The 26,030-nt window shown below is 36.3% G+C and overlaps 1 protein-coding gene across 1 annotated transcript in view; it reads right to left on the bottom strand.

Moving 5' to 3' along the window:
• The window catches only part of LOC124721776 (neogenin), a 236,504-nt gene that overhangs the window by 157,490 nt on the left and 52,984 nt on the right, over positions 1–26,030 (bottom strand). The window contains exons 4-6 of the mRNA XM_047246889.1: positions 15,648–15,812; positions 11,284–11,403; positions 1,917–2,067 (exon numbers count right to left, since the gene is read on the bottom strand). Of these exons, the coding sequence (XP_047102845.1) occupies positions 1,917–2,067; positions 11,284–11,403; positions 15,648–15,812 (436 nt within the window). The remainder of the gene's footprint in view (positions 1–1,916; positions 2,068–11,283; positions 11,404–15,647; positions 15,813–26,030) is intronic.

The raw sequence follows: 26,030 nt of genomic DNA, 5'->3' as shown, positions 1-26,030 counted from the left end.
TATGTGGTGACATAAACATAGTTTTTTTTTTAATTCATACTTTGCAACATTGTTATCTAGCATCCAATCAGGTTTAGATCCACACAGCATGGCAAAAAGCCAGGAAGAAGAAATAAAAGTTTCTTGCAAAAATAAAACAAAATAAAAAACAGTTGTTTGTATATGCTAAAACTAAGGACAGTAAGTTTTTCATTACTTTTACTAATGGAGTAAAAAATTAACAAGGTTATCTCTGAAGCCAAAAAACATGTATAGCTGGCAGTTGATATTCTACTCCAGGTGTAAGAATAAAGCCTTGTGCGGAATTACAATGATAAAACATAGTGTGCTGCCAGTCTATAATTTACTGAAGAATGGTGTTCTGTAAATTTAAGATGTAAGCACAAATTAAGAAATAATGTCAAGCCTAGAGGAGGGACCAGGCAAGTGTTGAAACACATCTTGTGATCGAGAAACATAGTGTTTCATGGAAGGCAGATCTGCAATATATTTGAAACAAAACATTTTATTCAGTACTACTGACTAAATTCGATTACATGGTCACCTTCAAGGGAACATTTACATATGTTCACATGTATATACCATTAACAGATCTTAAATTACAGCATAAAAGAAACAGGACATAAGAATACTCCAAAAGCATCGTAATTTCATAAACAATACTAAAATGCATAATTCGGCTAAAAGTGCACATTCATATGATGAGATTCACACTGAAGTAGACCTCTGCCTGATACTAAGCTTTACAGTGTGGTTTACAGGATGCCACTTTTCATGGAGTATCAGTAATGTATTATCTCATGTTTGATTCACTATTATGGAATTATGCCATATGTACCAGAAGATGAAAATGCGCATTTGAAATTCAGTGAACAATTGAAATTAGCGAATAACGTGGACTGAAACACCGTTTCAAACAAATTTGCTGCCTCTGCAGAACAGATTAATAAAAGCCAAATTTCTTTAGCAAACCAACAAAAATAACTTCATTGTGCAGCAAGACGATTAATGATTGCCAATAACGTGAAAATAAAATAAAATCAGAAAATTTAAATTAATTCTGTAATTATGTGACTTTATATTAACACACTTGATAGATCCCAGCCACAGAAATTCATTTTGTTTTCACTGGACGTGAGAGCTGCAAACAGAGACAATACTGCAAAATCACAAAATGCGAACACAGGTCACTTGGAGGCTACCCCCACTACAACTCAGATTGCTCTGTGCATGTGCAGTTCTGACAGCTTGGACGTGCAAGAAAAAAATTTTTGGACTAGCATCCAACTGCTTGCTGCTACTGCTTATACAGCTAACACACACACTTCAAGTAGCCAGAAGCAGGAGAAGGCACTGCTCATATGCGACTTCAGCTCTGCGCGTGCACATGACCCTGCTGGCAACCGATCAAACAAAAGTAATGTAAACAGTTGTGGCGTCAACTTCATCAAAAGCAGATTGTTGTTATGAAGTATTACATAGCTTTCATCCTAAAGCCTTTGACTCATTTTGCTGTCAGCAGATGCTTGTGTGTGCACTGCATTTTGCTATAAGTCTCATTTTTGTGTTTTTTCTATCTTTTATGTTTTATTGCTTCAGTGTTATTCTGCAGTAATGGGCTAAAGTAAAATTCTTTGCTAGAAAATTAGTTCTCATAAGTCAAAATTACAAAAAGGTAACTGAAAACCAAACAAACGAAAAATTTCCAGAATTCTAAAAAATCTGAGCTTTTCCTAGATTTTCCAATTGTCCGAAGAGGTAGACACTCTGAGAGACGCTACTTTGATGTAAGAAAACAATGTGCTGCCTTAGCGAAATGTACTAGCTCATTATTTGGAACGAATACTCTCATATCTGTATCCAGAAAAGGGATTTGTAAAATAAAGCAACACACAAAATGGTAGCATCATACATACGACATATCAATAGCAATTCCATCCTTCAGCCAGACGATGGATGGATTAGGATTCCCAACTGCAGCACAGTCAAGAGTCACAGTGCTACCTGCGATAACAACAGATGGCCGGGGCAGTGCTACAAAAACAGGTGGTGTAACACCATGAATACCTGAAAAATAAAAAGACACAGTCTGTAAGAAATGATAGGCATAATATAAAACAAAACAAAAAATGTAGTGGTTTGAAACTATAAACTTTTCAACACACATTTTTTCAAGGGTTTTCATTTTGTTATTCTCTTCTAAAGTACCATATTTAGCTTAGTATAAAACAACCCTGAATATAAGACAACCCTGAATATAAGACAACCCTCGACTTTTTTTAAGAGACTTGTTGAGAAAATTTTATTTTTAACATAGTCTGACCAATGAATATTACAAACTGTTTTATTGGTGTACAGTATCAGCCTAAAAAAAGTTAATATTATACTTACGCCATTTACTGGTTGTCTACATTTTGATAATACAAGCATAAATATAACAAACAAAAAATGGTTTACATTAATTTTTATCTTCACTTCCTTTTTTGATTAATATCTAAACCAGCCATCTGTGGTATCACTATTTTCAATCGCCACCGCCACCACCACCACTAGTATTGTTATATGGGATGGTAATTTCACCTAACCAATGGGAGGTGAGAAAAGAGGCAACATATTTCTGTACACAAGCAGGAATTAAATTTATAATCTTGCTTTTGTTACCAGTTTTTGGCCGTTTCTTCCAAATATTTTGTAATTTCTGAGGTTGTGCTTATGGTGGAATCTAGTAATATAACTGTCTTTTTCCAAATACATGGTGGATTTTGCGTCTATATTCACATGAAAATGTGACAATATTCCTTAATGTCGTCTGCCTACTACTCTCTCATTGACTGCATAGAACCACGAGCTGACACCCATCATATCCCACTGCTGCACAAAACACTTAAGTACCGCACTGGTCCCTATCTAGACTTTTACCGTCTCCTATAGAAATCACTCCTAGTTCTCAGCCAAGCTGGTGTCACTGTTCCCCCTCCAATCGCATTCATCCTAGTTCTCAGACAAACAAGTGTCACTGTTCCCAGTCCAACCCCTCTGAATTCTTCAAAATAAATCTTCATGTGATCTCAATTGTCAAAGCTTCATCTGTAAATGTATGACAATCCATATATTAATGTATTACACAATGTAAAAATTGTGACCTGAACAGCAATTGTTTAATCTGTGAATGTGAGAACAATTCTGCATTTTTTGAATGACAAATTTGAGGAAAAACCTCATCTTATAATTGGGTAAATATGGTAATTGCAGACGAGATTTCTTCAAATTTATTTTTTCAAGAATTTAAATTCGAATTTGGATACTTGCTGCAAATTTACTCCAAAGAACTATCATTAAAATGTTTATTTGGGAGACAATTAGTTTCAAGTGTTCCATTCTCATTGTCAAATGTCATCAAGAACAGTCATAGATCCACTATCAAAAAACATAACACAACATTTTAACATTGACATACAGAAACATCTGGAGCAGCATATGAAGTACACATGATTATTTAAGTTGACAGGACAGTGTGCGCAGCAACTGCACACTATTTAACCTGTGGCTCCATACCCATTAGTCACAGTGTACAACTGTGGTATCACGAGAAGACCTGCAGAGCCGCCAGCATCAACCATAGTGGTAAATGCTATAGCATTTCTTTAAATTTCTTTTAACGCCACATATAGTAGCAGTGTTTGTAACTCTGCTGTTCCTACCCTTACAGGACCTAAAAAATATGAGGAAGGCTTTAACGTAAGCCAAAACCGGTAATAATAAACAATTATTGTGATTTTGGCTATTGTTTTAATCTTAATAACTACAGAGGAATAGTCAAAATGCAGTTCAGATGCCATGCAGTCAAGCACACTGGTTCTGTACACCAATTGTCTGTAATGGATAGTTTGGTCCACTCAAAAGTCCATATTTATGATGAGTAACATTTTATAATTTCATTTCAGCTCATCTAAACAAAAGGGGCTTAGGAATGTGTCCATGCCTTTGCTGAAGTAACCATTCTAGCATTTGTATGAGACACAAAAAATTAGCTTGCCTGCTTTTAAGGTGGTCATGGTGACCTACAGTGTTTACGCAAATCAACTTCTGTTGTCTGCCTATTGGTGCAATATGTTGGAGATGGAAGTTTTCATCATTCAGTGCATTAGCTGCCTGTTTGTGGATGAGCCACCTTATCACCTCAGTCTGCTACATCCACTGGTGCCACATTTCTGTTCTAAATGTTCAACACCAAGTTTGGAATTTCCAAAATAACCATTCATTTGCCCTATTCCAAGAATGCCTACAACTACTCTGTGAATTTTCACTGTAAACCATGAAATACAACAAAATCTACAAGATCACATGTAACCATAAAATAATTTTACAGCAATTTCTGTTCCAACGAGCCCAACTTACTCAAAAAAATTGACCTGAAGGAAGATGACAATTTTTGTTAACCAAGTTTTCATTTATTTTGCACAGAAGACTCAAGTATAGTATTCATCAGTTATCATTATTCTTGTCTGCGAAGTAATCAGTAGGAAGAATCTCCATGCCACTCCCAGAAACATGTCCAAACAGATGAAATTGACCCTTCTGATATCACTCATAACAAGTCACAATACAAAAGCTGTTAGGTTCTTTCTTTGTGGAGAAATTAGTTTCTGGATTTTCGTTTGGTTGGCAGTCAACAAATGAGGCACCCATCTTCCACCACACATGTAAAATACATCATACCATTTCCACTGACACGCCTACGGCATGAGTTATTTCATACACATTTAATAACCAATTGACCAATATCAAATTGTGCACTTTGTCAACATTTTCATTTGTGACTGCACTGCTTGGATGTTCTTCATGTGAATATCACCAGAAGAATTACAAATACATTTGAATACTGCCACCTACTTCTTAACCATTGAAAATGAACAGCGAACGTACAGTGTGGCTGTAACTGATGTAGTGAAATATAAACTCTGTTAAAAATTCACTACACTCTGGAGTGGTTAGTCTTTTGTTTCTGTATATCATGTCTACTGCAATGTGACTGTAAGAATATACATGCATTCATTGTAGTTTTGTTTCATGTTGCTAAATAAATAGTTATTTTAACTGGAATCACAACTGGTGACCCCATGTCATGATCATTAGTACTCAAAAAGCACTGACATTATTGCGTTTCTCCCGGCATCAATTTAAATACACGATTCCATGACAAACAAAACCCAGGTGAAAATATCACGTATGGCCATGAAAATGCCAACTTTCTGGTGGAAAAATGAGGGAATATTGTTTTTGAAAGGGGCATCTCAATTTGTTACTACAAATATAAGCAATGAAGTGACAAACTATCATTAAATTTTACGATCACTAGATAGCGAAGTTGCCTAGCTAATTTCAGATTTTATGCCCAAACTGTTACCCCATATACAGGCTTAAAAACATGCCTTACTTTGCTCAGAGAGATGCTTCCTTGAACACAATTAACAGGACTTTTTTAAAAACTATATTTCTTCAGCAACTACCAATGATGCGCATATTCTACCTGAGAAGCAAGTCAAGATGTAAGTCTCAATGTAATGGCTTCCATGGTTGGTAAAATCTTAGAGGTCATGGCATCCAGTTAGTTCATATATAGTGCTGGAACAGTTTCACCATAAGCTCAAGATGAAACACTTTCCCATCTGGAAAATCCATTTTCAGAACTAAACAGCCAGATTCAGAAGCTGCGGACTTGGACACAATCAAGAAACAGATCAAAATCACCGTGGCATACATAGAAACATACCGTGTTAGTATCATCATAAATTCAGGCAGAACATGTAGAAATGTGCACCACCGTGTTCATTTGTTTCTCAACAGTCCACTAATGCTCAGACAGTAAACTAGTATGTCTCCCTCTAGGTACAGAACAATCTGCAAAGGCTAAATCAGCTCGCCATCTGTTCATAACTCATTGCAACACAACTCTTCAATTTTTGATAGATTCCGGAGTGAATCTTTCCATACTGCCAGCAACAGTATTAGACAGCAAAAACATTCAAAAATAGCAAGTCTATACTGCAAATGGTTCTGTAACACACAAATATGGTGAACGTCTACTGAACTTCGAAACAGAAGATTTCCATGGCTATTTCTTCTTGTAGATCATCACCAACCAATTACTGGTGCTGAATTTTTGAGCTATTACAATCTGTTGCAAAAAATTGTGCCACTAACAAGTTTTAATTGCTAGGACAGGCTCTTCGTTCATACATGCTGCCAGTTTAGTGTTTATGATGGACTCACAGCACAAATATTGAGACTTTTTAAAGAGATATCCTAAAAATATTCAGAAACTTTCCTCCACTTATAACATTAGTAGTACTATTCTGTTTTTTTAGGGCTGGTGAATTTTTACAGACCATTGATACCATATACTGAAGAAATCCAACAAACTTTCTTTAACTAATGCAAGAATACCAAGAGGAAGGATAGTCAGTCTATCACATGAACTGACACAGCAGAGAAATCATTCAAGAAACTAAACTTGCTCATCTCTCAACAGATTTTCCCTTAATTTTGGTGGCTGATGCATCGGACTATACTATAAGTATTTCTTTATACCAAGTGCAAGAAGGAACACCTGAAACACTTCTTTTTTCTCCAGGTGTCTCACTGACACACAATGTAACTACAGTACTTACAATCACAAATGGTTGGAAGCATATTCAACAGTCAAACACCAGCCAACAGTACCACCTGGAATTTTTGTCAGTTCACCACAGATATTTTATACCTTTCCAGAGAAGGGAATGTTGCTGCTGATGCATGTTCCAGAGTTGCAGACACCATGTTAACATCCAGAATTTCATATGATATTGTTACATGACAGTTCAGAGTTACTTTGTTGATATTCATACAGTTAAACTCAGGTCATATGTTCCTCCATCCTATCAACAACAAGTCTTCCATGATGCAATACATGGCTTGAACTCATTCTAGCATCAAAGACACAGCAAACTGGATTTGACAGCATTTCATTTGGCCTCACTTGAAATGAGATGTACAGCTATGGCCAAAAACATGTATTTACTGCCAAATGTGTTGAAATCCATGTGCTGATATTTTATTGTCCTTAAAGCACGCCTGTGTCCAAGAAATAAACGTGACTCTAAAATGATGTACACAAAGCTACTTACAGTAGATCATGTTCTGCAGGTAATAACAAGAACTTCATAATATCAAGAAACAACATACAAAATCACCACATATCAATTTGTAGATTTCACAGCAGAAATTAGCCTTCAAAAAGTCATTCTCATTATTGTCTGGAAAGGGAGAAAAGGATTCTAACATTTCTATAGCATCTACAGGTTGCGGACTAATATTGTACTGTCATCGACCTCTCACTGCCTAACTAAAACTGTCGTATCCAACTGTAGCCCCAAACTCAACACGTTTATGATGCTCTTATCAGACTATTAAAGCATGTATGTGCACACACCCATGCACGTGTGCCCCCCCCCCCCCCCTCTCTCTCTCTCTCTCTCTCTCTCTCTCTCTCTCTCTCTCTCTCTCTCTCTCTCTCCCCCCCCCCCCCCCTCCTGTCCCCTCAGACTGGTCAAACCACAAATTAACGAACCCACTTTTAAGGAAATCCTGCTTTTATAAATATTTCCATCAGTCCCAATGAAACTCCGCCCAGTTTTTACACAATTCCTAACATGTCCAAGTGAGTTTCTGATTCATTTCTGTCTCGCACAGTTATACTTTGTGTCATGTGGTGACAGTATCATGATAATTGAGTCTTTCAATTGGTACGTGTGTAAATCAAATTTGATTGTAGTAATATTGAAAAATGCTTTGAACAAATTGGAAAGCAATTTCCATCCTGCCTACCATGTGACTCTGGCCACATGATCTGATATAGCAGTCACTGGAGTTACAAAGAATGACCCATGAAGTGCTGTCTTTGTTACAGTTGAATTTAACAATTTTATACTTTTGTGGAGTTATGGCCCGCAAATGTAGGAAGCTTATGACTGAGCAAAAGCTGATGACCATCCACAATGTCGATGACAATCACATCATAAAACTTTCAGACATGCTGAAGAAGTACGATTTGGCTCATCATTGTTGTGGGGCATTCTCAAAAACAAGAGTGTTGTTAAATGTTGAAGATAATGGTTCCTCTGGCTGCAAACAGATGACCATTTACCTGTCAACATTCAAAATGATATGGAAAATATTATTTTAAAATGGTTTCAAAGGCAGCATTCCTATTAGTAGAAGCATTCAACAAGAGAAAGCTCAGGAAACTGCCCTGAAGATCACTGTTGAAAATTTCAGCGCATCGAATGGCTAGTTAGAGCATTTTAAGGAATGTCATAATCTCTCATTTCCGAGTGTAAGTGGAGAGAGTGAGGCTGTGGGTACAGAAACTGTAAACCATTGACAGAACTTTACACAGGGTGTGCAAGCAGACAAGAAAAACAAATTCCTGAGTTTCCAGATAAAAATATACTTTTTCCTGGGTGAAAATACTGTATATGCTGGGTGAAAGTATATTTTTTCCCATGGTAAGTGAGAATATACTTTCCTTTGGAGCTGTAAAACTTATCAATCCTTGAGTGTCAAAGGTTTTAGACATTGGCATAGGACTTTTCAGCACTTTAGGAAATGAAAATATGCAAAAAAACAATGCACTTTGGAAAGACCTTTAATGCATGGCAACATGTACACTGCATATTTTGATATTACAAAAGTATAAATAGAAATTTCACCAAATACAGCACGATAGCTTCCGAAGCACTTAAATCAAGGTTGCAATGTGCTTTTGTCAGCCAATCATAGCTAATATCACATGATCTCACCAGTAATGTCCAAATATTCAGAGCATAGGACAGATGACGTAGTCAGATAATAGGAACATCACTGTTAAGTAGCATGAACACACAAATACGAAAAGTTAATTATTTAAATTAATATGCATACAACATAGCTACAAGAAAAGCTAAGCTTTCACATGTAATACTGGTTGTTGATTCCCCCCACTCCCCCCTTAAGGATGAAGTTTGACAATATCCTAAGAGCACAGATTAAATTTGAAGCAGCTGAAATTTATGACAAGAACAGTTATAAATTTCACTTCTATACACTGAACATTTCATGGATTACCTAAATGAATACGTGTTCCATCTAGCACTTAAGACTTTTCCATAGAAAAGCCAACTGCAAGTGAAGCTGTTCAAGAACTCACCTCACACCTCCTTTTTTGAAGGATAATAATATGTTTTGCCACTGTTATTGCACAATTTGTAATCCATGAAAGAACTAAAATAAATATGAAAAATTAACCTGAAGCTTGGTCTTTTTTAGCATGTATTATGGTTTAAGATATATCAAACACAAATGTGCCAGTAAAATTTTAAAAAATGGCACAAATGGCTGGTCTTCCGTGCTCAAAATTTTTCCCTATGGCTGGTCTTCAAAGCATTAAGTTTTAAAGAGTGTGAAACCCTCCACGATTTCAGAAATTCCTTGCAGATCCTCTCGCATAACATAAGTCATCTTGTGTAAAAGGAATTTACTTTGAAAATAATGCTTCTCAAACCACCATTTGCAATATTTTCTGCGACCTGTTAGAAAGTTAAACATGTGTGACATCACACTCATCAAAAATGGTTGGTTGTTAAAAACTGTGCGCAGACTGTGTTTTGTTATTGTAAATGGTGTATTTTCTTTGCAACTTAAGTTTTATTTTGGTGTTACTGTGTTGCTTATGTTTTTGATGCCGTATTAGTTTGCAGTAGCAGACTAAAATAAAGCTCTTTGTCAGAGTATCAGTTCTTACGAGCAAAAATTACAAAAATTTAACTGAAAAGTAAAACAATGAAAAATTCCCATAGTTTTCCCAGATTTCCTAGTTGTCCCAGGTTTTATACAGCCCGTTACCTTGCCAGGATTAATTCACGGTTATGAGCCCAAAGACATTTTTAATGTAGCTGAAACTGGTGTTTTTTTACAATTTACTTCCTTTGAAAGCTTATTTCATTAAGGGAGAAAAATGGCATGGAGGTAGAAAAAGTAATGAAAGAATAAGTTCACTATTGTGTGTAAATAAAGATGGAATGAGAAGTTGCCTCCATTGTTAACAGCGAAATTTTAAATCCTCAAGTGTATTAAAAACCTAAAGACACTACCTTGTACTTACAAGTACAACAGCAATGGCATTGGAAATCGTCACAAGATTTCTCAGCCCTTTAGATGCCAAAATGAGTTCAGCAGTAGGAAATTAGTACTTATGATTGACTGTCACCCTGTATACCCCAAGGAAACATTTATGAGAAATATTAATGTTGTGTTTCTTGCACCAAACTGCACAAGTCATCTACAGACTTTGGACCTGGGCACAATACACTGTGTTAAAACCAAATACATGGTAGCAGTTGTCCAGATATCAATTACAATCCTTGAGAGGAAGGAAATGATTAGGCTTAACATTTTACAGGCCATATACATGTTTGCTGCTGCCTAGAACTGTGTGACACAACAGACTGTGTTAAATTGTTTTGCGAAGGCTGGTTGTGATACATCAGCTGCTGATGAAAAAGACTTTGCTCCATGAGAAGAATGGAGTAGATTCACATATGTTCATGAGAATGTGACATTCTAGGACTTTGTTTCTTGTGATGAAGATGATTTGACCTCCGCACCCAAGATGAATATGAGTGATACGTGAGAAATTCTAGTGAAGAAACACTGTTAGATAGGTGGTGGTGGTGGTGGTGGTGGTGGTGGTGGTGGTGATGATGATGATGATGAATAAGAAGAAGAGGTGAAGGAAGACACTGCACCAAGTTTTGCAGCTGCTGAGCAAAGACCCGACACTGTCAGGAACTATCTTTCCTCTTCTAATGTAGACGAGTCAGTTATAACAAACATCAACGAACTGGAGCAACTTCTGTCATTACAGTATGCTGGCAGAGGAAAACAAACAACTCTTCTTGATTAAAGAAAATAAAGACCATGTTATGCAAAACGTGTGATATGTATGTATGATGTATTTAAAATTGTAGCATATTACTGGTAAGTTGGTTATTAAACAGCTCTTATTCACCTAAACATGCTTGACTTATGATTTTTGGTCACTTCTTCCATGAACCTATACAAAACCATCATTTAAGGAAAACCCCTATTTAAGGAAAAATAATTAGGTCCCCTGAGATTCATTAAAAGGTGTTTTACTGTAGCTACAAATGGAATTCACAAAAAATCAGTTACTTACAACTTTTGGCCCACTTACATGGTACTCACCTGCATTTTTATCAACTTTAAGAACTGCTTTTTCACTAATCTGATTTTGTCCTAACATTGTTACATTACACTGATAATTTCCCTCATCCAACAGTTGCACTTCATCTATTTCCAAAGCACCTGAAACAGAAAATGTGATCAACCTTATTAACAGCTCACTATGAAAAGAAATTGTGATGTTCCCACTTTATTCTCATGACTAGCACTCCCAACACAAAACCAGAACATTATTATTATTTCTTTCTTTTCTCAGATGTTATGTCTGGTCAAAAATGGAAAGTGATGCGGACCTTGATCAAGTGTGACTTCCTTTTAACTGTACGGTATATGTTATACTGCATTTAGGAACTTTCGGGTAATTGAACATGTATCAATAATTACGGATTTCTGTAGTTGTCTATATAAGTTTGGATGTAGCTGTATTGCTTTGATGTGCTGGTGGATATTGTGTGGTATGACTCCTGTAGTTGATAGTATAATTGGTATAATGTCAACTTTATCCTGATGCCACATGTCCTTGACTTCCTCAGCCAGTTGGATGTATATTTCAATTTTTCCTCCTGTTTTCTTTTGTATATTTGTTGTATTGGGTATGGATATTTGGATTAGTTGTGTTAATTTCTTCTTTTTATTGGTGAGTATGATGTCAGGTTTGTTATGTGGTGTTGTTTTATCTGTTATAATGGTTCTGTTCCAGTATAATTTGTATTCATCATTCTCCAGTACATTTTGTGGTGCATACTTGTATGTGGGAACGTGTTGTTTTATTAGTTTATATTGTATGGCAAGTTGTTGGTGAATTATTTTTGCTACATTGTCATGTCTTCTGGGGTATTCTGTATTTGCTAATATTGTACATCCGCTTGTAATGTGATCTACAGTTTCTATTTGTTGTTTGCAAAGTCTGCATTTATCTGTTGTGGTATTGGGATCTTTAATAATATGCTTGCTGTAATATCTGGTGTTTATTGTTTGATCCTGTATTGCAATCATGAATCCTTCCATCTCACTGTATATATTGCCTTTTCTTAGCCATGTGTTGGATGCATCTTGATCGATGTGTGGCTGTGTTAGATGATACGGGTGCTTGCCACGTAGTGTTTTCTTTTTCCAATTTACTTTCTTCGTATCTGTTGATGTTGTGTGATCTAAAGGGTTGTAGAAGTGGTTATGAAGCTGCAGTGGTGTAGCCGATGTATTTATATGAGTGATTGCTTTGTGTATTTTGCTAGTTTCTGCTCGTTCTAGAAAGAATTTTCTTAAATTGTCTACCTGTCCATAATGTGGGTTTTTTATGTCGATGAATCCCCTTCCTCCTTCCTTTCTGCTTAATGTGAATCTTTCTGTTGCTGAATGTATGTGATGTATTCTATATTTGTGGCATTGTGATCTTGTTAGTGTATTGAGTGCTTCTAGGTCTGTGTTACTCCATTTCACTACTCCAAATGAGTAGGTCAATATTGGTATACCATAATTATTTATAGCTTTTGTCTTGTTTCTTGCTGTCAATTGTGTTTTCAGTATTTTTGTTAGTCTTTGTCTATATTTTTCTTTTAGTTCTTCTTTAATATTTGTATTATATATTCCTATTTTTTGTCTGTATCCTAGATATTTATAGGCATCTGTTTTTTCCATCGCTTCTATGCAGTCGCTGTGGTTATCCAATATGTAATCTTCTTGTTTAGTGTGTTTTCCCTTGACTATGCTATTTTTCTTACATTTGTCTGTTCCAAAAGCCATATTTATATCATTGCTGAATATTTCTGTTATCTTTAGTAATTGGTTGAGTTGTTGATTTGTTGCTGCCAGTAGTTTTAGATCATCCATGTATAGCAAATGTGTGATTTTGTGTGGGTATGTTCCAGTTATATTGTATCCATAATTTGTATTATTTAGCATTTTGGATAGTGGGTTCAGTGCAAGACAGAACCAGAAAGGACTTAATGAGTCTCCTTGGTATATTCCACGCTTAATCTGTATTGGCTGTGATGTGATATTATTTGAATTTGTTTGGATATTAAGTGCGGTTTTCCAATTTTTCATTACTATGTTTAGGAACTGTATCAATTTAGGATCTACTTTGTATATTTCCAATATTTGTAGTAACCATGAGTGGGGTACACTATCAAAAGCTTTATGGTAATCAATGTATGCGTAGTGTAGCGACCTTTGTTTAGTTTTAGCTTGATATGTCACCTCTGCATCTATTATCAGTTGCTCTTTACATCCTCGTGCTCCTTTGCAACAGCCCTTTTGTTCTTCATTTATAATTTTGTTCTGTGTTGTATGCGTCATTAATTTCTGTGTAATAATAATAATAATAATAATTATTATTATTATTATTATTATTATTTCTTTACTTTCTCAGATGTTAAGTCTGGTTAAAAATGGAAAGTGACGCGGACCTTGATCAAGCATCACTTCCTTTTAACTGTATGGTATGTGTTATATTGCATTTAGGAACTTTCGGGTAATTTAACACGTATCAATAATTACAGATTTCTGTAGTTGTACATATAAGTTTGGATGTAGCTGTATTGCATTGAGGTACTGGTGGATATTGTGTGGTATGACTCCTGTAGTTGATAGTATAATTGGTATAATGTCAACTTTATCCTGATGCCACATGTCCTTGACTTCCTCAGCCAGTTGGATGTATATTTCAATTTTTCCTCCTGTTTTCTTTTGTATATTTGTTGTATTGGGTATGGATATTTCAATTAGTTGTGTTAATTATTATTATTATTATTATTATTATTATTATTATTATTATTATTACTATTATTATATCAATGGTAATATTACTGTTGTTTATTATATTTAATATTAAAGGTCTCTACGAGAAATAAAAATCATATCATGGAAAGTTGTCACAAAAACCAGCTATAATTTAATCATACATTTCTTAATTTAAAGACTGAAAAATTATCATTAGTAGGTATATAGAATGTGTTTCTTGGAGTTTTCCAGGTGGATAGAATATTCAATCATCTTTCGTGCATGGACAGCAATATTTCTTCTTCCAATATTTTTGTTGATAACTGCACAGTGATCTTCAAGCTGAGTCAGTGACTGACTTATAACCACATGACACAATGACATACTGTAGAGTAAATACATGCATATCAGAAGTATGACAAATTTCTGTTGATGTGATTAAAATACACTGTGTTACGATATGAATTACTGATAATATAAAAGTGATTAAGTTTGCAAATCAGAGATTTTTTGTGTGAACAGAAAGCCATGCATCACATGCCTATGATCACTTCAGAGATGTCAAAATAGTACACACAGTACAGAGTCGCTTCATGAGTCAATTAAATGTGCTTCATGTGAAAACAAAGTCTCAACGCAGAAACAAATAGTGCAATGGATGAAATCTGAACAGCTCATAAGTCAGTTTTGTGCACCAAACAGAAGGACAGAGCATGATCTATCAACAAAGTTGGTATCAATTTTGAGTGTAAAACATGAATGTGCAAATGTGGAAAAACTGTTTCATGGGATGATCTACAATTTTGTAAATTATGTGTTGCACAGGATAGAGTAGCATGGACAGCTGCATCAAACCAGTCTCAAGACTGAAGACCACAACAACAATGTGTAAATGGCTTAAAACTGAACACACACACAGAGGCACTGCAACGACTTCCTTCCAACAAAAACGAAGACATCCCACCACCAGATAATAAATTGTGTTAGGTGTCCAGGTGGATCACTAATATTGACTAGGGGAACAAAAACAAAGCATGTTTGAAAGAAAATAGCTATTCAGACAGGTTTCAAACGCTACAATTAACAGGGATTGACATATCTTCTGAAGAATGAACAGCTATATGCATAAACAAGAATAAGGATTATGCAAGAGACTGGAGTGGTAGGATATCAAGATGATGTACTGCCATTCTTCATGACAGCTGAACTTACTTTCTCAACGGTGTACATGGCTTTGTGAAAAACCACTTTATGAAATACATCACATGCAACATAGAACGTCTTGTGCAGGGAATGACTGGAGATTTGTTCATCAATGGTGGGCCTGAAAGTTTTTGGATGAAAATTGCTTTCACTTTCTGGATTACTCACATTATGCACAAAAACAAATTTATGTAAGTAAAATGCCTACAGATTTTTCAGATGTTAGCTTTGCCTTCTGAACCATCAAAATTTCAATAAATTAATTTCAGTTCAATCATGACAAGTTTTACAACTTCTGTAATTCCACTGGGCTATAATTCACTATATAGTCAAGCAAAATCATGTTACCTATATGAAAATGTGTCTGATTCTTAATGTTCACTTCTCCTTTTTTCTACTAGGGTTGCTGATCCATCATAAAACAAAATTACTGTCAAACTTACCAGAAGGCAAAACGAGCATTCTTGTCTCATCCAAGAGGAGAGGCCGATTGTCTTTCAACCACATGACACTGACTTCCAAAGACACATCAACAAAACAGTTAAAAAAAGCTGTTTGCCCTGGAAACACAATTATGTCTTTTGGAGGTGTTGATATCTGCAGTTGTGCTAAAAGGAAGAGAAAAGAAAATGGTATATATCAAATGAAAATATAAGTACACATGATTACGAACTGTGATACAAGCACAAAATTTTATTCTACTGAATGTCTCCAGGTGAGGCTATATAATTACCATATCCTCTTATGTTTTATGCAAGATATCTTAGAATATACACAGCAACACACAACAACAATTTATACAATCACTTATACATTAGCAAACATGACTCTACTACTGTATCCTGTAACAGTAACAACAGTGACTAGCAACCTGGCCCAGCTTTGCACAGGTAACTACAGCCAGGCAACTTGTCAGTCATAGTGGTAATAAACTGCGTACACAAACCTTCCTCATGAATCAGCCTGCCTGTTAGTGAAAGCCATATCAAAACTCCTACAGTAGTTTCCGGAATTAGCTTTCACATACAGACAGAAAAACATGGTGAGGGACTTAAAATTGTAATATGTATAGATACGACAAAAGGTACAGCTCTTGATTTCTTGGCTCCAAGTAAGTGATAAGTTAAATGTTAATCATAATTTCGGAAATTGTACTGTTTTAATGGAATGATTGTCTAGTAACTGCAAGTATGTCTGTCCACTAAAGTAACTGTAAGTAGTAGAGGCCGTATGGCGAAACAGCATGAGCAGCACTTGGTACCCATCACTCACTATGGAAGCACACACAAATGTATGCAGACAGCAGTCAGGAGTGTCTCATGCCAGTAAAATGCCTGGCTGCACTCACATTCTGGACCGGAAATTATCATCATGTGACTTTACCCACCTGACTTCAGAGAACTGGTTGTATGTGTTCTACCATCCTGAAAGTAGCTTCAAAGAAGCTAGGTTTGTCTACTCCCACTATGCTGGCTTATTCTCATCTTGTTTCCTTTTTTACTTATGTTTTATGTGCTAAACTACTACTGCTACTACTACTACTACTACTACTACTACTACTACTACTACTAAGCTGTTGCTAAATTACCCTAGAATAAGGCCCATATTAAAGGTGGGGAAAGAAAGAAGGCATAATAGGTACTCTTAAATGTCGTCCCCCCCCCCCCCCCCCCCCACACACACACACACACACACACACACACGACATCCATATTTTAAGTAGCATCGAAGCTGATGCTATTTAAATTTTCCACCATAAACTAAGTGACGGAATTAATAAGCATGCTCAGACAGATGGCTAGTCATACACTTACATCTCAAACTAACATGGTTGGCACACACTCGGCAGATATAAAGGAAGCTATTAAAAGTGGTTTCATCCTTCACAAATTAGGAACCAGTGAAAGTGAAAAACAGTTATGTAAGTGAAAAACAGTTGTTTACATGCTACACTTTCTTCTCTTAAACTTTTCTTCTTTGTATTAGTCTTTGTGGAAACCATCCTGTACATTAACAGTATTCCAGTGGCAAAAGATAACAGCCCAAGCTATCAAAGAAATATTGAATATGTTATTGAATCATATACGGTAGGCCATGCTTCTCAATGATTTATGATATTAATTGTATTACCACAGAATGCTTAAAAAAAAAAAAAAAAACACTTATTCCAAAAGCAATAAAAGTTCGGTGAGTCATTATCATAAAGACGTGATGAACACATTTGATGATAATCTAGATTTCGGTTTTAGTTTGAATAAATCTTCATAGTTTTAACTTTGCTGGGATGAAGATATCAATGAACTACCTGTACCAGTGATGTAGATGCCTAGAGAAATGAGAGAGTCTTGTGTCACACACCAAGTGATAACAGAGAAGTGTTTATGAAATATGCAGGTTGTTCACTAGGTTTAGACAAACAATTATACAGCATTAAAATACTTTACAGGCACAGAGTAATAATTACATTTAAAATATCTGTATAAATGAATTTAAGGCAATCCCCAATTTGCTGGTAGCATATGGTATGGTCTTGTTGTATTAATGTTACGAGAAAAGCTTAAATGTTGTACCGCAAAGCAGGGTTACTTTGCTCCACTTTTAGGCAGTTTTTGAAACAAAATCATGTAATACATAGTACTTTTGTAAAATGACTTTTGAAAATGAGGTAAGTCTATTTTTAAAAAAAGTAAAAACCATCTAATAACATACAAAGACATCAGAGATTTATTTTTTAAATTTTATAATGTTTTAAAAATTGGAGCAAAATAGCCCCTGGAGTGAGTTACTTTGCTCCACTTAATATAAGCGTTGCTTTATGACAGGACAACAGCTCGTGGCAATGTTAACCTCTTTAAAATTTATTATGTTATCTTATAGGACCAACATTTATGTATTTTTTGGTATTAAAGGAACAAAAATAATGAACATTCAGGATAGTGCAACTTTTTTTTTTTATTTAAGATGTAAAAAAGTAACAAACATGAGCAAAATTTAGTGTTGTTTTGTTATCAAAGAAAAGGTCAGTATTTCATTAGGTATGTTGGTGTGTCAAAATGTCAGTGACTACACTAAGAAAATATTTTGCACGAATTCATCACTATCGACCAACTTTAGAATTCAGAAAATGCCTGTTTCACTTATCCATTTTGAGGTGTTTATACCTTCAACTATTAACCATTCTGAGGGGTTTATACCTTCAACTATATCATCTCATTTCTGAAAAACACATCTTTATTTACAGACCATTGCCAGTTATCAAGAGATGGCATCCTAGGTTTCATGGTTGCACTATGTTCATTAAAACTTTCAATAATACCATGCTAATGTTTATTTTCTCACTGTGTAAGACAAACACACCGATCTCCTTTCTGATTGGCTTCAGTTTTTCCTATGGTTTTGATAGGCTCTCTTCATTCTCTGTAGATGCTGCTAACACTTCCATTTGATTTCTTCTATACAGTACCCAATCTTTGTCTAAATTTACCCATGAATTTGTTGTTCTAATAAGTCTTCATCACTAGATAATCATGCACTGGCTATATTTTTCCTTGTCTTAAGTCATTTACTAGTATCTGGCACTGGTTTAGAAATCTTGTGACATTCCAAAGCAAGTGTTCCATTTCTTACGGATTCCAGGTCCTAGCTCCCATTTACATTTGCATCATACTATAACAACATCAATCTCTTAGTAGTAAGCATTTTCAATGTAATAAGATTCATCCCAAGTTGAATCAGATATAAAACAAAGTACTGAAAATACTGTTGCGGTTTTCTAGTAGAAAATACCACTTTTCATTGACAACAATTATCTCAAAAATACAGCAGTACACATTTTGTTAGCAGAAAATATCCAAGATAGTGAGTCGCAGAATAACTCAAACATATAAGCTAGTAGAAACTGTCAACTATTGAACAGAATCAAAACCATTCAGAAATCTTTACTAGAATATGTACTAGGCAGGGCTGAATCTTCTGTCAGAGTTCAGAGTTGGAAAAATGTTAACCTCCTATGGGCAAAGTACCCCCACTTTATGGTAATACATTTCTCAATATTTAACGGACAATGACAATGAACTTGACCACATACGTTACAAAAAATGTTGACTACTGGCTAATTTTGTGTCTATTTCTACAATGGGGACATGTGTGTTACAAAAATAGCAATCACGCGCTTTCTGTATTTCAGACAAAAGTTCTTAAGCACAACTGTAATTAGCATAGTACTTTTCCCCTTTCATAGCAGTCAGCGATATCTCTCTCTCTCTCTCTCTCTCTCTCTCTCTCTCTCTCTCTCTCTCTCTACCCTCACACACACACACACACACACACACACACACACACACAGATATTTATTGGCCAACTGACCGACCAATTTCATCCCAACTGACTGCACTCAGTGATTCAGCACATTCATGTTGTTGTGATTTGTTTATCTTAAGTTCAATGCGTTTATGTTCTACGAGATCCTGCTTGGTTTTACACAGAAACAAAAATGGGGTTTGCCCTGGTTGTTTCAAAGGTAACAAGGCCAAAAATGGCCGAGAGAAGGAAGTGGGCAAAGAAGTGGCAAATGCAAGGAAAGAAATTCACCCACATTCTGTTACTTAAGCAGTTGGGATCTCACGATTTTCATAATTATCTAAGAAGGGATGAACCATGCATTTTGGAGCTGCTGGATATCATCAAACCATTCTTAATGAACAAAAATACAGTCATGAGAGAGGCTGTAAGCTGCAAGGAGAGGCTGTTAACTATGTTATGATTTCTAGCAAGTGGCAGAAGTTAAGAGGACTTCAAATTCAGTGCTGTTGTATCCCTACAATTTTTAACTAAAATGATTTCTGAAACCTGTAACTTGATTTATAATTGACTGAGGAAATACTCCTTGCTAGAACAAAATAAATAAAACAAAAGATGTTCACATAAATGTTATTAATTTATTTATGTATGTAGTATAAAAGATGAAATACAAGTTTAACAAAAATTCATTTCAAATTTGAACATAGAAGACTACACATGGTAGCACACACTATCTAATAAATACAACAGACACATAAGAAAAGACGCACTTAGTAACTGTTTGACCTGTAAAAAATAAAAAATAAAAATAAATAAAAACCACATATTTTCTCTTCATTGCAGAGAGACTGGATATAGACTGGACTCTTCTTCCTAACACTTATAGCAATGAAGCAAATGTGTGTATTGAATTAACGGTCATTAAATGTCGGATGTTTCAGTTTTTAGAGTTCATTTCCGGCAAGTATCGGAAATAAAACTGAAAAACAGAAATACAGAAGGTCGACAGACTTTTATTTTCTCTATATGCCACACGAAGACGTTATGGATCCACTAAAAAAAATGAAAAAAGTGCTTCATTATAGGGTTGAGAACTGTAGAATCCCGCCCAAATAGGTCAGGTGTGCACTACACATCAGAGGCTGCCACTCAGGTAGCTGACTGTGTGTAGGGTGCACGCAAGGATTTTTTAGATAGGCGACTCTCCATCCAATTCAGATACCAATAGCTGTAGAAAACGCAAAAGTATCAGCATAAGAGTGAAATAAATGCATCCCACAGGGGAGAGTATTAAATGCCTCGTGGTAAACTGTCGAAACATTCGCAACAAAAGCACTTATGAAAAGCAGGGGATCTCACATAATACTATGTACAGAAGGCTGGTTGAAACATGAAATTGATAGAAGTGAGACTTTTGGGGAAAATTTAAGTGTATATGGAAAAGATAGGAAAATGGGAAATGGAAGTGTATTTGTCACAGTAGACAAGAAGCTCAAATCCACCGAGATAGAAACTGAAGCTGCATGTGGGACTGATTGGGCAAGACTCAGTATCACAGGTAGTTATAACACAATAATTGCATCTTTCTATCGCCCACCATACTCACCTCCTGATGTAACTAAAAACTTTACAGAAAACCTTTAGTTCACTTGTACGTAAGATCCCCAATCATACTGTAATCTTTGGTAAAGACTTTAATCGTCCAAAAATTAATTCGAAAAATTATAGTTTTGTTAGTGGTGGGCACGATAATACATCCTGTGGAACTTTACTAGATGTCTTCTCTGAAAACTACTTAGAACAGACAGTTAGGAACTCCACTCATGATGGAAATATATTGGATTTAATGACAACAAATATACATGACATCTTTGAGGATTTCCACATCAAAACTGGTATCAGTGACCATGGCACAGTTGTGACAACAATGAAAAACAAGCAGAAAGATATATATTTTTTGTAAACTAGATAAAAGAATCAGTAATGTCATATCTCACTGAAGAACTTGAAACTTTCAGCACAGATCAGGAGCACAAAGAGAAATGCTGGCTCAAGTTTAAAAAAATAGTTGACCAAGCACTGGAAAGATATGTACCCAGTAGGGCAGTTCACAATGGAAGAGAGCCTCCATGGAATACAGTCAGTGTAAAGACACTTCTAAAGAAACAGAGATTACTGCATAATATATGTAAAACAAAGTGTAGGACCATAAATAGAGATATTCTGAATGAAACCTGTTTGACTGTGAAGAGAACAATGTGTGATGCCTTCAATGAATACTGCAGCAGAATACTGTCAAATGACACTTCCCAAAATCCAAACAAATTCTGGTCATATGTAAATGCTGTTAGTGGCACCAAAGTTAGTGTCCAGTCCCTAGTGAATGAGACAGGAACTGAACTTGAGGGTAGCAAAGCAAAAACTGAAATGCTTAACTCTCTTTTCAAATGCTCCTTTACAAAGTAAAACGCAGGAGAATTGCTCCCATTTTAACCTGATATCACTGAAAAGGTGAATGAAATAAGTATTAGTGTTGAGCAACAGCTGAAATCATTAAAATTGGACAAAGCTCCAGGCGTCGATGGAATCCTTGACACTCTGTATTGAATTTGTGGCTGAGTTATCGCCTCTTCTGACTATAATCTATCATAGATCCCTTGAACAAAAAACCATGCCCAGTTCTTGGAAAAAGGCACAGGTTACACAAATCTACAAGGGGGGTAGTAGAAGTGATCCACAAAACTACCGCCCAATATCCTTGACACTGATTTGCTGTAGACTCTTAGAACATATTATGAGCTCAAAGAGAATGTACCTTTAACAGAATGACCTCCTCAATGCCAACTAGCATGGATTTTGAAAACATCAATCATGTGAAACCCAACTCGCACTTTTCTCACATGACATACTGAAAGCTTTGGATCACGGCAACCAGGTAGATGCAGTGTTTTTTGATTCCCGAAAAGCAATTAGCTCAGTACTGCACCTATGCTTAATGTCAAAAGTACGATCATAGTGGGGTATTAAGTGAAACTGGTGACTAGACTGAGAACTTTTTGGTAGGGAGGACAGAGCAGGTTATCTTGCATGTAGAAATTCGGATGTGCCCCAGGGAAGTGTGTTGGGACCCTTGCTGTTCATGTTGTATATTAATGACCTTGCAGACACTATTAATAGTAAAATCAGGCTTTTTGCAAATGATGCGGTTATCCATAATGAAATACTATCTGAGAGAAGTTGCATAAATATTCAGTCAGATCTTGATAAGGTTTCAACAATGGGGGGCAGAGATATTGAACATAAACAGAGAAGTGCAGCATGAATGGTCACAGGTTTGTTTTATCTGTGGAAGTGTGTCACAGAGATACTGAAGGAACAGAACTGGCAGACCCCTGAAGACAGACGTTAACTATCCCGATTACACTACAACCTCCTACGTATCACTCACCTAGGGTTAATGAGGATAAGCTTAGAATAATTACTGCATGCACAGAGGCATTCAAACAATCATTCTTCCTGCACTGCATATGTGAAATGGAACAGGAAGAAACCCTAATAACTGGTCCAATGAGACCTACCCTCTGCCATGTACCTCACAGTGGTTTGAGGAGTACACAGGTTGATGAAGATTAATGACATGTCAAATAACGTCAAAAATGAAATTTTGGAAAGAAATCGTGACAGTCCTTCTTCTGCGATTCAACTTGACGGATCGTCTGATGTTGCCAACTTAGCCATTTTGTCACTTTTCAACCATTATACACTGAAGCGCCAAAGAAACTGGTATAGGCACGTGTATTCAAATAAAGAGATATGTAAACAAGCAGAACATGGCGCTGTGGTCGGCAACACATATATATAACAACAAGTGTCTGGCGCATTCGTTAGATCGGTTACTGCTGCTTCAATGGCAGGTCATCAAGATTTGAGTGAGTTTGAACATGGTGTTATAGTTGGTGCACGAGCAATGGGACACAGCATCTCTGAGGTAGCAATAAAGTGGCGATTTTCCCATACGACCATTTCACGAGTGTACCGTGAATATCAAGAATCCAGTAAAACATCAAATCTCTGACACTGCCTGGCCAAAAAAGATCCTGCAAGAACAGGACCAACGATGTCTGAAAAGAATACTTCAACGTGACGGAAGTGCAACCTCTCCACAAATTGCTGCAGATTTCAATGCTGGGCCACCAACAAGTGTTAGTGTGCGAACCACTCACTGAAACATCATCAATATGGTCTTTCAGAGCCGAAGGCCCACTCGTGTACCCTTGATGACTGCACGACACAAAGCTTTATGCCTTGTCTGGGCCTGTCAACACTGACATTAGACTGGCGATGACTGGAAACGTGTTGCCTGGTCAGACGAGTCTCATTTCAAATTGTAAGGAGCAGATGGATGTGTCCAGGTATGGAGACAACCTTATGAATCCATGGACCCTGCATGTCAGCAAGGGACTGTTCAAGCTGGTCGAGGCACTGTAATGGTGTGAGGCGTGTGTAGTTGGAGTGATATGGGACCCCTGATACGTATAGATAAGACTCGCGACACGTATGTAAGCATCCTATCTAATCACCTGAATCCATTCATGTCCAGCAAGACAATGCAACACCCCACATGCCCAGAACTGCTGCAGAGTGGTTCCAGGAACACTCTTCTAAGTTTAAATACTTCCACTGGCCATCAAACTCCCCAAACATGAATATTATTGAGCATACCTGGGATGCCTTGCAATGTGCTGTTCAGAAGAGATCTCCACCCCCTCATACCCATACAAATTTGTGGACAGCCCTGCAGGATTCATGGTCTCAATTCCCTCCAGCATTACTTCAGACATTAGTCAAGTCCATGCCACATCATTGTTGTGGCACTTATGTGCACCTGCGGGGGGCCTAAACAATATTAGGTAGGTGCACCAGTACCAGTTTCTTTGGCTCTTCAGAGTGTTAATGGGGGGCCTGTGGAAGAGGAGCAACTATTCTGCAGACCCTTAAAAGAGAGAACTATGGGAGAAGATACAGTTCAGTTAAGCAACAAATACTTTCACGAAAATTCAACAGACTGGACTCATTGCTTAAGCATTTGTTCAGATGGTGCAAAATCTATGACAGGCTGTTATGCTAGGTTTGTTGCCTAAAGTGAAATTGGTACCACTGAACATATCTTGGAGACACTGTTGCATTCACAGATAGGCTCTTATTTCTAAAAGCATGCCTGATGGATTGAAATCTGTGCTGGATAATGCAGTGAAAATAATTAATTTTATTATTGCTCGCCCTAAAAATTCCTGCATCTTTGCAGTGCTTTGAGAGGAAATAGGAATCATTATCTCACGCTGAAGTTAGGTGGCTATCTCCAGGTAGAACTACTTCCAGGCTGTATGAGCATAAAGACGAAGTTTAGGAAAAACCTTGAGAGAATATTTCCCTGCTACGTCCAATAACAACAACTGCATTTGCAATCCCTTCAAAGAGTATCAAAAATAAGTGTGTATGTACGCTAACTAAGCTAAACTGGAGGGGACTACATTGGCTGCTCTTTACATACAATCATGTCTTCATGATCTACATAATCACCAAATGAATGTACTACTGAGGTACGTACAGTATGGAAGGACTGTAGCAAATGAGACAGCCTGGAAGTAGTTCTACCTGGAGATAGCCACCTAACTTCAGTGTGAGATAATGATTCCTATTTCCTCTCAAAGCACTGCAAAGATGAAGGAATTTTTAGGGTGAGCATTAATAAAACTAATTATTTTCACTGCATTATCCAGCACAGATTTCAATCCATCAGGCATGCTTTTAGAAACAAGAGCCCATCTGTGAATGCAACATTAATAAATGCAACATAAATAAATGCAACAAAATTTTAGAATCCACATTAAGCGTAAATGAAAAAGAGTACCTTCTTGAAATTTCCATTGATTTTCACTTACAGAAAAGTTATAAATCTTTGTCATTAATCGGGTTTTGGTTAAGTTTAATGGAGTTTCCAGCATTATCGAATAAATCCATAACATCTTTATTACTCATTTCCTCCACATATTTGTGCAAAACGTCAATTTCTTCATGTGACTATTTAAGAAATAAATACAGAAAAAGACTTTGTGCTGAAAGCAGTTTGGGACTTTGTTTAACTTCTGTGGTTCCTGACTTCAAAGCTCTGTGCTATGCAAAGCAGACACAACCTTCTCACTGAATTCCAAGCGACAGATTATTGCAACTAGGCCTATAGATCATGTAACTTTCAAGCTGTAACTAGAATAACTTCTGATTTTAACCATTAAGGGTTAAGTTAAAGTTATTAAACTTTTTGCTTGGAATTAAATTTTATGCATGTGTGCTGTATGTATGTTTAAAAGTCAGTGGTTCATCCAACTCAGGTCATCATAGAAGCAGTTCATGAGTCGAAAAAGGTTGGGAACTGCTGCTCTAAATGAACAGACTCAGGAGACAAATTTTGTACCTCAATTGTGTCTCATTTGCTACAGTCCTTCCATACTGTACGTACCTCAGTAGTA

Source organism: Schistocerca piceifrons, chromosome X, assembly GCF_021461385.2.
Source record: "Schistocerca piceifrons isolate TAMUIC-IGC-003096 chromosome X, iqSchPice1.1, whole genome shotgun sequence".
Taxonomy (NCBI): domain Eukaryota; kingdom Metazoa; phylum Arthropoda; class Insecta; order Orthoptera; family Acrididae; genus Schistocerca; species Schistocerca piceifrons.
Note: the sequence above shows the minus strand (reverse complement) of the source record. Positions and strands in the feature narration are given on the sequence as shown.